Source organism: Neltuma alba, unplaced genomic scaffold (assembly GCF_004799145.2).
Source record: "Neltuma alba isolate B1F8T4 unplaced genomic scaffold, ASM479914v2 tig00010802_pilon, whole genome shotgun sequence".
Lineage (NCBI taxonomy): Eukaryota > Viridiplantae > Streptophyta > Magnoliopsida > Fabales > Fabaceae > Neltuma > Neltuma alba.
The window spans coordinates 12110-25487 of record NW_021635616.1 but is presented as its reverse complement, the minus strand read 5'-3'; the positions used below and the strand labels follow the sequence as shown (position 1 = coordinate 25487).

The window sequence follows — 13378 nt, the reverse complement described above, 5'->3', positions numbered from 1 at the left end:
ATAATAGTAATTCTAGCCAATACACTTGATTAATAAGGATATTTTAGAAAATACAACACATATTTATTACAAATAACTAACTTAACTTTTTTTTTAATTTACTGAAATTAGTAAATTAATTTTTATATTAAGGACCGAAGATAATACATGATTAAAAATGATAATTTAGAGTATACTTATGACAAATTATCAATTTAATTAATTTTTTAATATCTTCAAAGTAGTCATATAACTCTTATATCAAAAAGACCATATTTAGGATATGATGAAGCTGTGTAAAATGAGCACGTATGTTTGCAATTTAACTATATGTGTGATGTGCATGCACATTAAGGGACATTCATGGACTTGCTTTGTGGCAACATGATGCTCTTTAAAAAAAAACAACCGAGGTACAAACAGAGGAGATTAGTACTACTTGTGGTTCTTAACACAAGAATTAATTGACTAGTTTAAGCAGATTAAAAAAAATTAATTAAATTAGTTATTTGTAATAAATAAATGTGTTTTTTTTTTAAAAATATCTTTGCTAACCACGTATCATTTGATAAAACCTTTAATACGTACAACAACTATAATAACTATCTTATAGATAAACATGAGAAATAAAACATATTGAAATCTTATATTTAAGACTAAATTGAAAACCAAATTAGTTCTTATGTTAGGAATAGGAAATAGTGTGTATATATATGTAGTTTAGATTTAACGTCAAGGTGGGAAAAGTATGTGGTGCGCATAGATGAGACGGGGACTCTGACTCGCCCAACCCACCGATCTCGCGCAAGAGTGACAAAATAATACTGCATCCCACATAGGAGTGGATGGATGTAACTAGCGAGCAAGCGGCAAAGCCTTTGAATTTTATTTTGGCGCCCTTGAGGATGATTTACGGAGGAGAGAGAGTGAAATATGTTTGTTTTGGGGAGAAATTTAAAAATAGGGAAAGAAATGAATGAATGAATGAAGGAGCAGCAGGAGTTCCAATATTACAAGCCTCCATAAGCGGTTCATCTTGTCCTTTCCCGTCCCTCACGTCCAACGCCTTCCACCGCTTTTCTATCTGTTCAAAGTGAAAAGAGGAACACATGCCAATGAGTTTGTAGCATATGATGATGATATGATTGTTACTTTAAGCAGGAGGATATGAGCTTGATACCACTTATTGTTTTTATTTTAAAAATTAAGAAAAAAAACATAGAGGACGTAGCAGCCTGCGAGTACGGGAGGCATGGCATTCCGTTACGGGGAGGGAGGGGCCAAAATGATTTCAGCTGCCTCGTGGGTGCTGGGATAGCATGTTTTGAATGGTACATGTCAGCAATGTCATGGGGGATAAGCGGATGGAGGGCCAGGATGTGTTGTTTCTGAAGTGACTGCACATGAGATGCGTTCGTTCAAAGGCTCACAATTCGAGGGGTTGGACGCTCATTACGGGGACACGACTCGTAGAGAGGCCACGCCCCGCGGTGCTCTTATTCTCTCTTGCCGCATCTCCCCATCCCCAAACCATTACAACCAAAAAAAAGAAAAAGAGCGCCCCTGCGGCAACCTCTCCCCTTTCGAAAAAAAGTGCTCCTCTCTATCAACTCAGTGGGCGCGCGCTTTTCTCTGCGTTTCTACATTTCATCCCCAATTATTAATAAATGCTCACTCCCCACGCCACAAGCACACGTTCGTCATTTTCCATATTCTCGAGGCCATTATGGTCTTTTCTCCCCTCACGCTTCTTCTCTCCCCGCACTCCTTCCTCACCTCCTTTAATTAATTGCTTCCACCCTCCCCTTTTAAAGACCCACAAAAGCGGGAGTCTCAGAGTAACCCCCCCCTGCTACAAAGCGGAATGTGAACATGGAGGCTTCCCTGTGACGTTTTCACGCTTCTCTCAACACTACCAACCCGATATCCGCCAACATGACGACGGGCTTCGGCCATGACCAGAACCTCGAGAAGCAGTTTGAGAAGCAAATGGGCTGCATGGCTGGCTTCCTTCACATCTTCGATCGCCACCAGATACTCACCGGCAGGCGCATCTACTCCACCAAGCGACTTCCCCCCTCCCATGTAACTATTCCTTCTTCTTTCTTCTTTTTAGTTTCTCGCTTCTTTCTACTTCCGCGTGTTCTCTAACTGCTTCGCATCTGCCCTTATTGTATCGTCCCGTCCCTTGCAGGCGGCGAATTCGCCTCCGGAACCGCTTAGCTTTGCTGCCTCCCCGGCTAAATGCAGGGAAGTAGAGGCGCAGCCACCGAGATCAACACCATCGCCCGACCGTGTGAAACAGAGTCCCTCCAGGGAGCCCCAGTCTCCGGCCCCCCAATCTCAAACCAACGTGCCTCTTCCTCTTCCCGTTTTTGAATTCAAGGAAGGCACGAGGTCTTCGTGGAAGTTCGCCAGAGAAGCTCCCAGGCTATCTTTGGACAGTAGAGCAGTGGTGGACGCCAAAGGCACGCTACATCCCAGGGAGATCCGAACGAGTTCTACAATGTTATCGGCCAATCGATGTGAGAACCTGGCTGAAGCTGCGGACAGTGATAGTGAGAAACAGCGTCGATCGACCAGCGTGATAGCCAGGCTCATGGGCCTGGAATCTTTACCTGATTCGGATCCTGAGCCGGTGAAGAATGCTGAGCTCCGAAGATCCGCTTCTGAGTCCAGAGTCAGCAGAGATCTGCTCCAGCATCGTTACTTTGACAGTAACAATATTCAGCGAAAGCAGTTACAGCAGCAGTCAAATTCTCAGGTTAACATTTCCAGCAATGTATCCAGGGACCATGCAGCAGCCATCGACAATCGTCGTGTATACAATATCAGACGGGCAGATCCAAAAGAATTTGCTGTACGAAATGGCAAGACAGAGCCTGCAAAAGCTCCTCCCAGGGGAATAGGACAAAAGAAGAGTTTCTTTGATTCCGCTGACTTTTTCCCCGAGCCAAAGCATACTGTATCAATCTACGGGGAGATTGAGAAGAGGTTGAAGATGAGAGGAATCGATGAGCCATCTAAGGATCTCGAGACTCTCAAGCATATCCTCGAGGCTCTGCAGCTGAAAGGTCTGCTGCATTCCAGGAAATCATTGTCTCAAGCTAACCAGAGGAACTTCGTGTTCGACGGGAGCATCTCAGCGAACGAATCCCCGATTGTCGTGATGAAGCCAGCAAGATCTCCAACTTCATGGAATCGAGCTGGAAGGTTTGGTAGCGACTCTCCACCCTCGAGCTTTCGATCAAGTCCTCGAGCTCGGGGTAACCTGAATCATGCCAACGAGACTCTTCCCACGGTGAGCCCTAGGCGTGAAAGGCCTGAGTTGAATCGGAATGCACGAAATCAATCCAGAGTCAGAAACTTGAGCTTGCCCACTCGCAGCGAGAGCAGTGTGAAGAGCCCAAGCCGGAACAGGCTAACGAACACGGAGGAACAGAGGAAAGGGAATGACTCTGTTGGTCAGAGAAGAATCTCTCCGGTTCATTCCCCAAAATTAGGTTCAAGAAGGAATGTACCCCATCAGCAAGTGACGAATAGATCGCCGAGAATGAGAAAACCGGTGGCTGAGACTTACGAGAAGGATAAGGAGTTGAGTATAGCAGAGGATGAATCATCCACCATCTCGGAGAGCAGCATTAGCACGTCTTCGCAGACAGATACAGAGGTAAAGTTAGCGACAATTTATTCATGAATTGAGCATTGTCATTTTGTGGTAAAAATGCTGAGTCAAACTGAATTTAGATGGGTAAATTATGTTTGTGCAGAGATGCAAGTTGGAGGAGTACAAGGAAGGGAGAAATCTATTGGAGAGGTGTGATAAGCTGCTGCACAGCATAGCCGAAATAACTGCGAGCGAGTTGCAGCCGAGCCCAGTCTCAGTGCTGGACTCGTCTTTTGACAAGGACGAGTGTTCATCACCATCTCCAGTCATGAAGCGGTGCATTGATTACAGAGGTGAGCGACATTCATAATTGCTTGTGGTTCAGCGTCTTGTGTATTTAAAATAAAAGCGTTAATTTTCTAGATTTTGCATTTGTCTTGAACTCTATGGTGACGTCTGCTACCCCCGTAGCCAGCTAGTTTATATGCTTCCTCTTTCCCTTTCCAAGGACAGAGCTACACCTACGGTCTACTTTCCTTTTCCGACGTGGGTGATTCTGGTTGGTTAATTGACTACGTCAAAATGTGCGGGGTGTGGTCCGTCATATCCCCACTCAGGACTCAGGAGTCAATGAGCAAATTAATTGGAAGCTACCACTTCACATGCGTCCGGCCACTGTAATTCTAATTCACTTACATACGCAACGCAAGAAGGCAAAAAGCAACTCTTAATAAGGAATAAAAGAACTAGTGTATCATGTGTAGTAATAACTGTTCCTGTACAATATAAAACATGGGCGATTGACACTTGACAGTAATATACTAGCTGAATGTGAGCATATTTGGCCACTCCAATTCTATGTCAAGCATCGGAGTATTTTCGTTTAGGCGTTGTCGGTGTTGTTAATGCTATTTCTCTGTTCATTACAGAACAACCCGCCGAGTCAGAGGACGACATGTGGAGTGCAGCCATGGGTTTCATGGGAGGAGCCAAATCGGAGGAGACATCCGAGGATTACGACTTCGTTTATGTGTCGGAAATCCTGCGAGCTTCCAATTACTTGCCCGAAGACAGCGACATTTTCCTATTACTGGAAAAGCAGCAGTATCTCAAGGGGAATGACACCTCCAAAGCTTCCACCCTCCAAAGAAGACTCATCTTCGACACCATACACGAAATCCTGAAGCGGAATAAACAACTTCCGCCGTGGAAGGCAATTTCGTGGATTGGGCAGACACCGTTGTTGCAGAGAATATGGTCAGAGTTCCGGCGGATCCGAAGAGAGAAGGAGGAATCAGAGGACTTGTTCGACGTAATATGCGGCGTGCTAAGGAAGGATCTGGCGGAGGACGGCATGAATGGATGGGGAGAATGCCCAGTGGAGATGGGCGAGGTGGTTCTAGACATCGAACGTCTCGTGTTCAAGGATCTCATCGGCGAAACCATACGAGATCTCGCCCAATCATCTAACAGGCTCTCCGCCCTTCGTAGGAAATTGGTGTTTTGAAATCGGATTAGGAATGCGAGGGAATGAAGAAAAGCTAAAATCCCCCGGAAAAATATTTAAAAAAAGAAAAGAAAGAAAAGACACCAAAAAAAGAAAAAGATGAAGAACAAGAAAAGGGGTCGATTTTGGTTGCGTTGCTCGCTTTTCCTCCGCCTAATCATTTTTTATTCCCTTTTTTAGTGAAGGAATTAGGAATTTGGAAGCTGAAATCTAGGCAGACCGAAGGATGACTATTTTATTTGGGTATAAATAAAGATGGCATTTACTATAATTCTATGGGGAGTGGCTGGTAATTGGCCAAAGCTGTGAGTTGTGACCCCCGCCCCCCGGTATCTCGCCGAATGTTCCTTTCCAAACGAATAATGCGGAAACGCTTCCATCGCCTTTTTTTTTTATTGTGTTTTTCATTCAACCTTGCATGAAAAGGTTGCAAAAAAATCCCGAAACTTGTTAGTCGGAATATGTTGAGATTAGATCTATCAATGTCTGTTTACGTAATTATATTTTCACCGTTTTAAAATGGTCCCGAAACTGGAATCCAGTATAATGCCCTTTCTTATTGGCCAATTAATTCATTGGATGACTGGCAAGAAAGTTCAATTTCACTGTTTTATATGTTGTTTTATCTCAATCATCGACAGGAGTCCGCAGTGAAATAGTTCATGATCACACGTGGCAGATTGCATTTTCTCCCAAAACATTTAAACAGCATCATCTAAAAAGGCAAATTAGTTGGACGATTTTCGGTGCTCAATTGACGCTCTACCAGCGTTAACCATCATTTAGTAATTCAGTTGGGGGGTAATATTTAAAGAGCAGACTTTTTATCTGAAAGATTACCTCTGAAAAGTACAGCTGAGAACAATGTAAATTATTAATGTTGCGTGATTTGTGAAATGTTTGGTTTGAGAGAGATAGGAGGGTCCCACAAAAGTGTGAGAAAAAGGGAACAGCAAAGGCACTTGAGCAATTATAAAGGGAACGGGATGCAGCCGTTTTTGATGCGTGAGAGGCTCACTTCACTTGAAGCGACAGATGGATTTCGTTTCGTTTAAAGGATGCGTCATTCTTCTTCCTTTGTCATTCAATAAATAGCTCTTCTCGCCTCACCCATCCAAACCCATGAAATGAATATAACAAAAAACCATTCTACACTAAATAAAATGCAAGTGCCATGGGATTAATCATAAGAAGATCGGTTTGAAGCGAGGCGGGCAGTGGGCACAGAACAAGAAATGAGTAGTTAGTTAAGGGTATGGATTGGGAAACAGTAATACTAATAGCAAGAGAGGCATGGATAAGGATTTATAATGAATCTGGGTCCTTTGTGTCTCCCCAGACCCTACTCTCCCTGTCAACATGTCATGCTTATAACAGGTACTCCTGCTCCACAAATAGCGTGTAATGTATCATCCTCCAAGCACGCTTTGAATTGACCTTCACTGCCCTCTCCACATGCTCCTTTGCTTTTCATGCGCAGATCAGTTCGTTATCTTCCTATCCTCTCTCTCTCTCTCTCTCTGCGCAAATAACATATGTACATATCTCTTTCACCTCCCAACTAATAATATCCCCTTTTATTAGAACAAACAAATTGAAGCAAGCAGTTGAACGGCGTGCAAAATGCGAAGGGGTCCAAAAATTTGCATGATTGGTACCAGCGACTGGATAATGACACCAGCAGGTGGATGGGCTTCATGAAACCTCAAACGGGATCTCAATGTGGTATGAGAAGCTAACACTTGACGGATACCCGATAATATAATTCTTCCTCTCTGTTCACTTCTTTTCTTTCTTTCCTCAATTATGGGATTACGTACTGTTCTGGAATCATTCTAATATCATTCATGTGCCCAGCCAGGGGCTACGTTGGTGGTAGGGTCTGTTCAGGGACAGGACCCCCACAATTCCCAGAAACAACCAAGTGATTTTTCCTCTCGAGTGGGTCCGTAGGGTTGTGATTGCACATTATTAATCCCCAGCCAAACAATCTGCATTAAAAAAGCACAAGAAGCTAAGCTCCTAAACAAGAGGGAGAGGGGTCGTCTGTCATCCGGAAAGGGCACAAACCTAGCAAAGCATGTGTGTTTCCAGACGTGGATGGGTGGAGTTGCAGAAGCACATGCCTCTGCTCTCTGCTCTCTGCTCTCTCTCTCTTACTCTCTCAATCCCTATGAGTTGGCTTCTTTTCATCTAAATACTCATTTAAATCTGTCCAATCCTTGTCCTCGCTGGCTTCCATCTTCACTCTTGTCTCCTTCTTTTGTTCATTAATGGCGAAAGCTTCTTCGCCAAGCCCTATTCCTTACCCCCGTTCATGCTTGATTCAGTATATATTGAATGCCCTGTCCGACCTTTTTGTTACAATTTTGCCACGAGCTTTCATAAAAATGAAAAAACAATTTAACTTCGATTCAACTAAATAAGGAATTTGAAAAGACGCCGTGCTGGAATTGAAATGGAAGAAGTCAGAGACGGGTATGATACAAAAACAGCTTTTCGGCTGGGCATCAAAGACAGTACTGGGCCGAATCAATATTCGAAGCGCTTCGAAAAGGACTTTGTAATTTGGACCTATCTGGAAACCCCAAAAAATGTAGTGGGGAAAAAATCTCTACTTTGGGCCTTACCATTATAAGACAAAAGCGATCCTTTCCGGAGAGGCCTAACATAAGAAAATCATTCCCTTGCCTCTTTTTTTTTTTAACTTTTCTTTTTGCTACAATTTTTTTGGTTCACTCGCTCGGTTTTCGAGGAATTCAATGTTATTACTTAGAGAAAGTGCGCAATTATCTCATTTAGGTTAGTTTAGCTTACGTGTATGATAGTTGAATTTAATTATTGAGTCATCAAGATTGGTTGTTCATTTAGTCAAACTGTTCGGGTAAATAAACAGTGCAAAGCTTCATTATCAACACAAATCTCACTGTTCTTTCTCTCTGATTTTGGGTCTTCGGATGTGTCCAGAAATACTTTTTAAAAACACTTTTTCTTATAAATCAAGACAAATTCCTTAACATATTTATTTTATATACTATCTCCAATCCTAAATATAAGAACTAGTTCATTCATTTGAATAGATCAAAAAAATAAATTAAATTAGTTATTTGTTATAAATAAACAGTCTTTCTTAAAATATCCTTACTAATCAAATATATTGACTATAACTATTATTATTTAAAAAACTACTTTAAGAAAAAATATATAAATATAAAAAACAAGTGAATTGAAATCTTATAATTAAAACCAAAATAAAAGTCAAACAAAATCTTATATTTAAAAACAGAGATAGTACTCCTCCGATCCTAATTATAAGACCCAATTGACTTATTTGAGGAGATTAAGGAAGTAAGTTAAGTTGGTTATTTATAATAAATAAGTGTTGTCATTCCTAAAATATCCTTGCTAATTAAGTATATTGACTAAAACTATCATTATTAGAAGGATTATTTTGGAAAAAATGCATAAATATAAGAGACAAAATGGATTGGGGTCTTATAATTAGGACCAAATAAAAAGTCAATAGGATCTTATAATAAGGACCGGAGGAGTACTATATAAAGGCGCAGAGTAGCAGACATTCTCGGGCCATCGTGGATGACGAGGACTCAACTCCTAGAATGCGAGTAATATCAAACCAAACAATAATGAATCATTCAGGAGCTGAAGAAACTGTTAATTTAGACAAGGCCGTTGCAGAACCTCGGGAAACATTTCAGCAATTTCTTGAAGGACGCCCTCCTCCTTGCGTTGCTTGAATTCTAAGAAAGAAGCTAACGCATTGAGATTTGCGAAGGTTAAATGAACTACGGACAGGCTACGTCCTTAATAAATGGCCACCACTATCTTACGTTCAAGTAAAAGGAAGAATTCATGATTCAAGAGCGCTCCAAATCTCCTACAGACTCCATACAGTTAAACTAAACAAATCCAAAAACACCGACCATATACATTCTAACATTCAGTTCTAATCAAACCAGTCAAGTTTCCCTACACAGCAACCACTACTACCTAACAGTGAAATGAGAAGCAAGGTGCTCATTCTTTGGAAGTTTTGTTGATCAAGGATTTGTGGATATGAGGGATAACTCCACCGCCAGCAATGGTCCCTTTAATCAGAGTGTCTAGCTCTTCGTCTCCTCTTATAGCCAATTGCAAGTGCCTGGGCGTGATCCTCTTCACCTTGAGATCTTTGCTCGCATTTCCAGCAAGCTCAAGAACTTCTGCTGTCAGATATTCCAGAATTGACGCCAAATAAACTGCAGCGGTGGCACCAACACGACCATTCGCTTGGATCCTTTGTTTCAGCTGCCTATGAATACGACCCACTGGAAACTGAAACCCACCCATGCCAATTTCGTCAACTCGAGCAAACAGACATGAAAGCATTCTAGTCAATCATGACAGTCCCAATTTGATACTCTGATTTAACGCTGCCTCAATATTCTTTTGGTGTCGAATGTTACAATCTAAGATGGTAATCTACATGCCTACAACCATTGCCTTGCCCTGATTTGACATCTAAGCGTGCTGAGTCTGAATTTTGGCATTTAAAACTTACATTAAAAATGTAACTATCTCTACGATAACAATGCTTCCAGGAAGTAATCTTGCTAGAAAACTATACTGCGCTCGAACACATCAAGGATTATTTCCCTAAATCTTACTTGCGTTGGGCAGCATCAAACCAAGATTTCTTAATTATTGATAAACTCTAGGCATGGTCGCGTTCCTCCACAGAGGAAGAGCAACAACTGAGAGTGGGACACGTTGAAAAGGTAGGAAAGAGGATAAGCATAACTTTCTTGTTTTTTTGAATGACAGAGGATAAGTATAACTAGATCTGGGTCCGTGGACAAAACACAACCAATCATTTGAACACTGTTAGCCATTAGCAACAATTAAAGCAAGGTGTTACTCGACGTCAGCGATTTATTATAACATAGACGTCCAAATAGAATGAAACGGTGGGAGAGATGTGGGTCACCTGGATTCCGGCACGGGATGAACGGGAAACCGGCTTTTTCTTATCCTTATCTTTGTCCTTGTTAGCGGCCGTGGTTTTCGCAGCAAGAAGACCCTTCCCGCCTTTTCCCGCCATTTCCTACCTGCAGATTAAGTAGACAGGCCATTTCAGAACTTGGGAAGAACCGAGATGAAATAATAGTAATTAAGAAAACAGAGCAGCATAGGCAGATTTCGGGGGAATAAAGGGGCAAAGTGAACGAGTTACAACAACACAAAACTATCGCGGAGTATACAAAATCAAGAAAAATACAAAACATACAATAGATAAGGTGTTTACTGAATAATAACTCTCCGCAGAGGGGAATCACGAAAGGAAGACTGGAAAACAAACCAAAGGACAAAATCAAGAAAAAAACAGGAGACAAACGTTTTGAAGATTCCAGCTTGGTCATATTTTAGGGCTAGTGAAGTGACGACAGCCGGATGGAAACGCGTGTGATGTGACAGCCGGGAACAGTGAGTGGACGATTTTATTTTTTTTAAGGGAAAAAAAAGGGGTTGGCTAACATCCAACGCCCATAGACATGTTTCTTCGAAGCAACAAACAGAGAGAATCAGAGAAATACCTGTTAGTGGTGGGAGACGAAAGAGGAAAAATGAAGTGTGGAGAGGAAGACTGGGGAAGAAATTTAAGATAATTGGTGCGTTATGACTTGACTTTAGGTTGGGATGTGCGAACATTTAATGCGGAATCCGGTCACAAGAAATGGCGGTCACTCGCGTGGGAATTGAACAATCCATCATGAATTGCAAAATATTTTAATTTGACGCTTTTGACTTTTTGGTAAGACTGGGCTTTTCCTTTTGCCTATACTGCCCATATTTAGAAGCCCAAATAATCCAGGCTGAATATGGGTAGCCCAAAAGCAATTCCACCCGGTGGTGGGCTAAACCCAGATACAGAGCTGACTATAAAGCCCCCTACGAAACCCAGTGTTTGTTGGAGATTCGTTCCCTTGTTTGTTTCAAACTCTTACACTGTAGTACTATTGCGGTTTGTTGTTTGTCGCGGGATGCATCATTTGTCTGATACAGGAAGAAAACTAGGAAACAATTGGCTTAAAAAACAAAACAAAAAAAAAAACAAGAAGAAAGAAAGAAAGATGCTCTCCTCAAGGTGAAAGGAACGCGGAAACTGAAGCTAAAGTAAAGCGCCTGCAAGCGCACGGGAAGTTGACGTTGAAATGAAGCATGCCTAATCGTTTAATTTGACGTGTTGTGATTAGCATGTTAAAGTAGTTATAGCTAATATATTACTTCCTGTGCTAATTACAAGATCTTAATTATAGTTTATAAACGAGATCTTATAATTAGAATCGGAGGTAGTACATGATTAGCCCAAAAAAAATTAAAGAAGAATAACACCTATTTATAATAAATAATTAACTTAACAAATGTTCCTAATATATCAAAATTAATTAATTAACTTTTATATTAAAAATCGAAGGTAGTATCAATTTAACTGTGTAATGCAAATAATAGAAAAAAAGTGAAAAAAAATCCTTAAAATAGAAAAAATGTTGCGGCATGGTGATTTGAGATGGTTTGCAAAGTCTTTTTGAGTGAATCCTGTTAGGCTGGGAAAACGGACAACAACGTTAAGATGGGTTGGGGAATATGCCACTAAATGGCATAGAGACGGAAAACTCACGGGACCACAGTAAGCACTCAATTTCATTGAACAGTTCTTCTCCTCGGGAAACCCGCCAACTGTTCCAATTTCCACTTCCATTCGTGAATTTAGATGCTTTTTCCACCCATTCTCCTTTTTTTTTTTTTTTTTTCATTTTTTTGCTTTTTCACTTTTCTTTTCCGCGACTTAACTTTCACTCACACGCTCTACCTACAAGACTTGCAGAAATGAATGCCCTAGGCTCAACCGCCAACTCTGTTTCCAAATAAATAGTACCAGTACATGGGGCCAGGCCAACCCGCATTTTTTGACCCCTTAACATGTTGCTTTCACCTTTTTCTTCCCCTGTTTCTTTCTCTTTCTCGCTTGTGTCGTGCCCTTATTACCCTCGTAGCTTCTCATCCTCTATATGCTTCTTCAGTCCTTTCAGTATCAAATCCTAATAAACAGGGCAGAGAACAAGAAAATTTTGAACGCGTCATCTCGCTTTATCCTCGATAAAGCCCAACATATGCTCTCTGATATCTAAGCCTTTGCTTTTTGTTGCCATTGATGGGACACAAGCGCGTCTAAGCGTAACTGCTCATCCGTGGCCCCGCCGGTGCTAAAGCATGTAGAAAATTAAACTAATGTTTCTGTCCTTTTCTTTTTAGACTAACATATAAAATTTAAGTGGCTTTTCTGGAGTTTTGATGAGGCAAGATACCTGCGTAATGGTGAATTAGTCCGGTGAGAATACGATGTTGATCTGGAAAAATAATAGACCTGAAAGCGACGCGAACCCTGGAATGGAGGATGGATTGAGGAGGAAGACTCAAGACTAGTGAAGGTAAAAGAACAAAAGTGATTTCTCCCCAGGGTCCAAAATAACAGTGATTGATTGATGTTTCACTGGCAAGATGGCTCGGGATGGTCTATGGGCCTGGCCATTTTAACCCACATTACCGGACAACACAATCATGATTGTTATACCAACCCAAACATCTCAATCCATTACATGTCTCTAGCCTAAGCTGGACGCAAGCAGTGATTTATTTGTGAAATAAAATAGATTAAGATGTTATATTTTTAACATTAAAACCAACTTCTCACTTAGTTCATACATCCAAGACCAAGATAATATCAGTGAAGAGTATTTTGAATTTAAAAAAATTAATATGAACGATTAGATAAATGGGTTTTTATACAGAGTGGCAAAGTAACATTATGTGGTACAGGATTTTCAGTCCCCTCCCCTTATTTGGTTGGAGTATTTTTTAATAGAGGGAAGAGAGCCGCTCCCGTCCCCTCATTTGGCTGAAGAAATTTTAAGGATGGGAAGGGCTTCCATTCCCTCCTTTCTTCTTCTTAGCCTTCCCTTTAAAAATAAGGTTTTTTGGATGGGAGATAAGAGAGAAAATATTTAATTTTATAACTAGTATTAGTAAAATAATATAATTTCTCTTTTATCCTCTCTTTGACCCTTTCATTCTACGCTTCTCTTTCAATCTTATAATTTCAATAGCTCTAATCAATTCAACTCCATCCTCCTCTTATATTCAACAATTCAACTAGAAAAATCAAACTGTTTTGCTTAAAAAAAAAAAATTATACAAATCATTGGGACAAAAAAAAAGAAACAATG

The 13378-nt window shown here is 40.9% G+C and overlaps 2 protein-coding genes across 4 annotated transcripts; one reads left to right on the top strand and one right to left on the bottom strand.

The window, feature by feature from the left end:
* The first annotated feature begins 1817 nt into the window (after positions 1-1817).
* Positions 1818-5591, top strand: LOC114759273 (protein LONGIFOLIA 1-like). Its single transcript, XM_028948432.1, has 4 exons — positions 1818-2064; positions 2174-3649; positions 3750-3939; positions 4516-5591. Exons 1-4 carry the CDS (start codon positions 1915-1917, stop codon positions 5091-5093), a joined length of 2394 nt encoding a protein of 797 aa, XP_028804265.1. The 5' UTR covers positions 1818-1914; the 3' UTR covers positions 5094-5591.
* A 3177-nt stretch (positions 5592-8768) lies between these two features.
* Positions 8769-10748, bottom strand: LOC114759160 (histone H2A variant 1). Of its 3 annotated transcripts, none has more exons than XM_028948262.1 (3): positions 10688-10748; positions 10081-10201; positions 8769-9428 (listed from the first exon to the last, which is right to left on the bottom strand). In XM_028948262.1, exons 2-3 carry the CDS (start codon positions 10192-10194, stop codon positions 9132-9134), a joined length of 411 nt encoding a protein of 136 aa, XP_028804095.1. In that variant the 5' UTR covers positions 10195-10201; positions 10688-10748; the 3' UTR covers positions 8769-9131. The 3 variants fall into 3 exon arrangements, with proteins under 3 accessions (XP_028804095.1, XP_028804093.1, XP_028804094.1); XM_028948260.1 differs by lacking the exon at positions 10688-10748 and adding an exon at positions 10381-10456; XM_028948261.1 differs by lacking the exon at positions 10688-10748 and having other exon boundaries at positions 10081-10328.
* Between the last annotated feature and the right edge of the window lie 2630 nt (positions 10749-13378).

What these genes read in the sequence shown, in the direction of transcription:
- LOC114759273 (XM_028948432.1), top strand. Translation starts at nt 1,915, where the DNA reads ATGACGACGGGCTTCGGCCATGACCAGAACCTCGAGAAGCAGTTTGAG. An exon ending in CTTCGCAGACAGATACAGAG is followed by an intron (nt 3,650 to 3,749) that starts GTAAAGTTAGCG and finishes ATGTTTGTGCAG; the next exon opens with AGATGCAAGTTGGAGGAGTA. An exon ending in GCGGTGCATTGATTACAGAG is followed by an intron (nt 3,940 to 4,515) that starts GTGAGCGACATT and finishes TGTTCATTACAG; the next exon opens with AACAACCCGCCGAGTCAGAG.
- LOC114759160 (XM_028948262.1), bottom strand. Translation starts at nt 10,194, where the DNA reads ATGGCGGGAAAAGGCGGGAAGGGTCTTCTTGCTGCGAAAACCACGGCC. An exon ending in CATCCCGTGCCGGAATCCAG is followed by an intron (nt 9,429 to 10,080) that starts GTGACCCACATC and finishes GGTGGGTTTCAG; the next exon opens with TTTCCAGTGGGTCGTATTCA.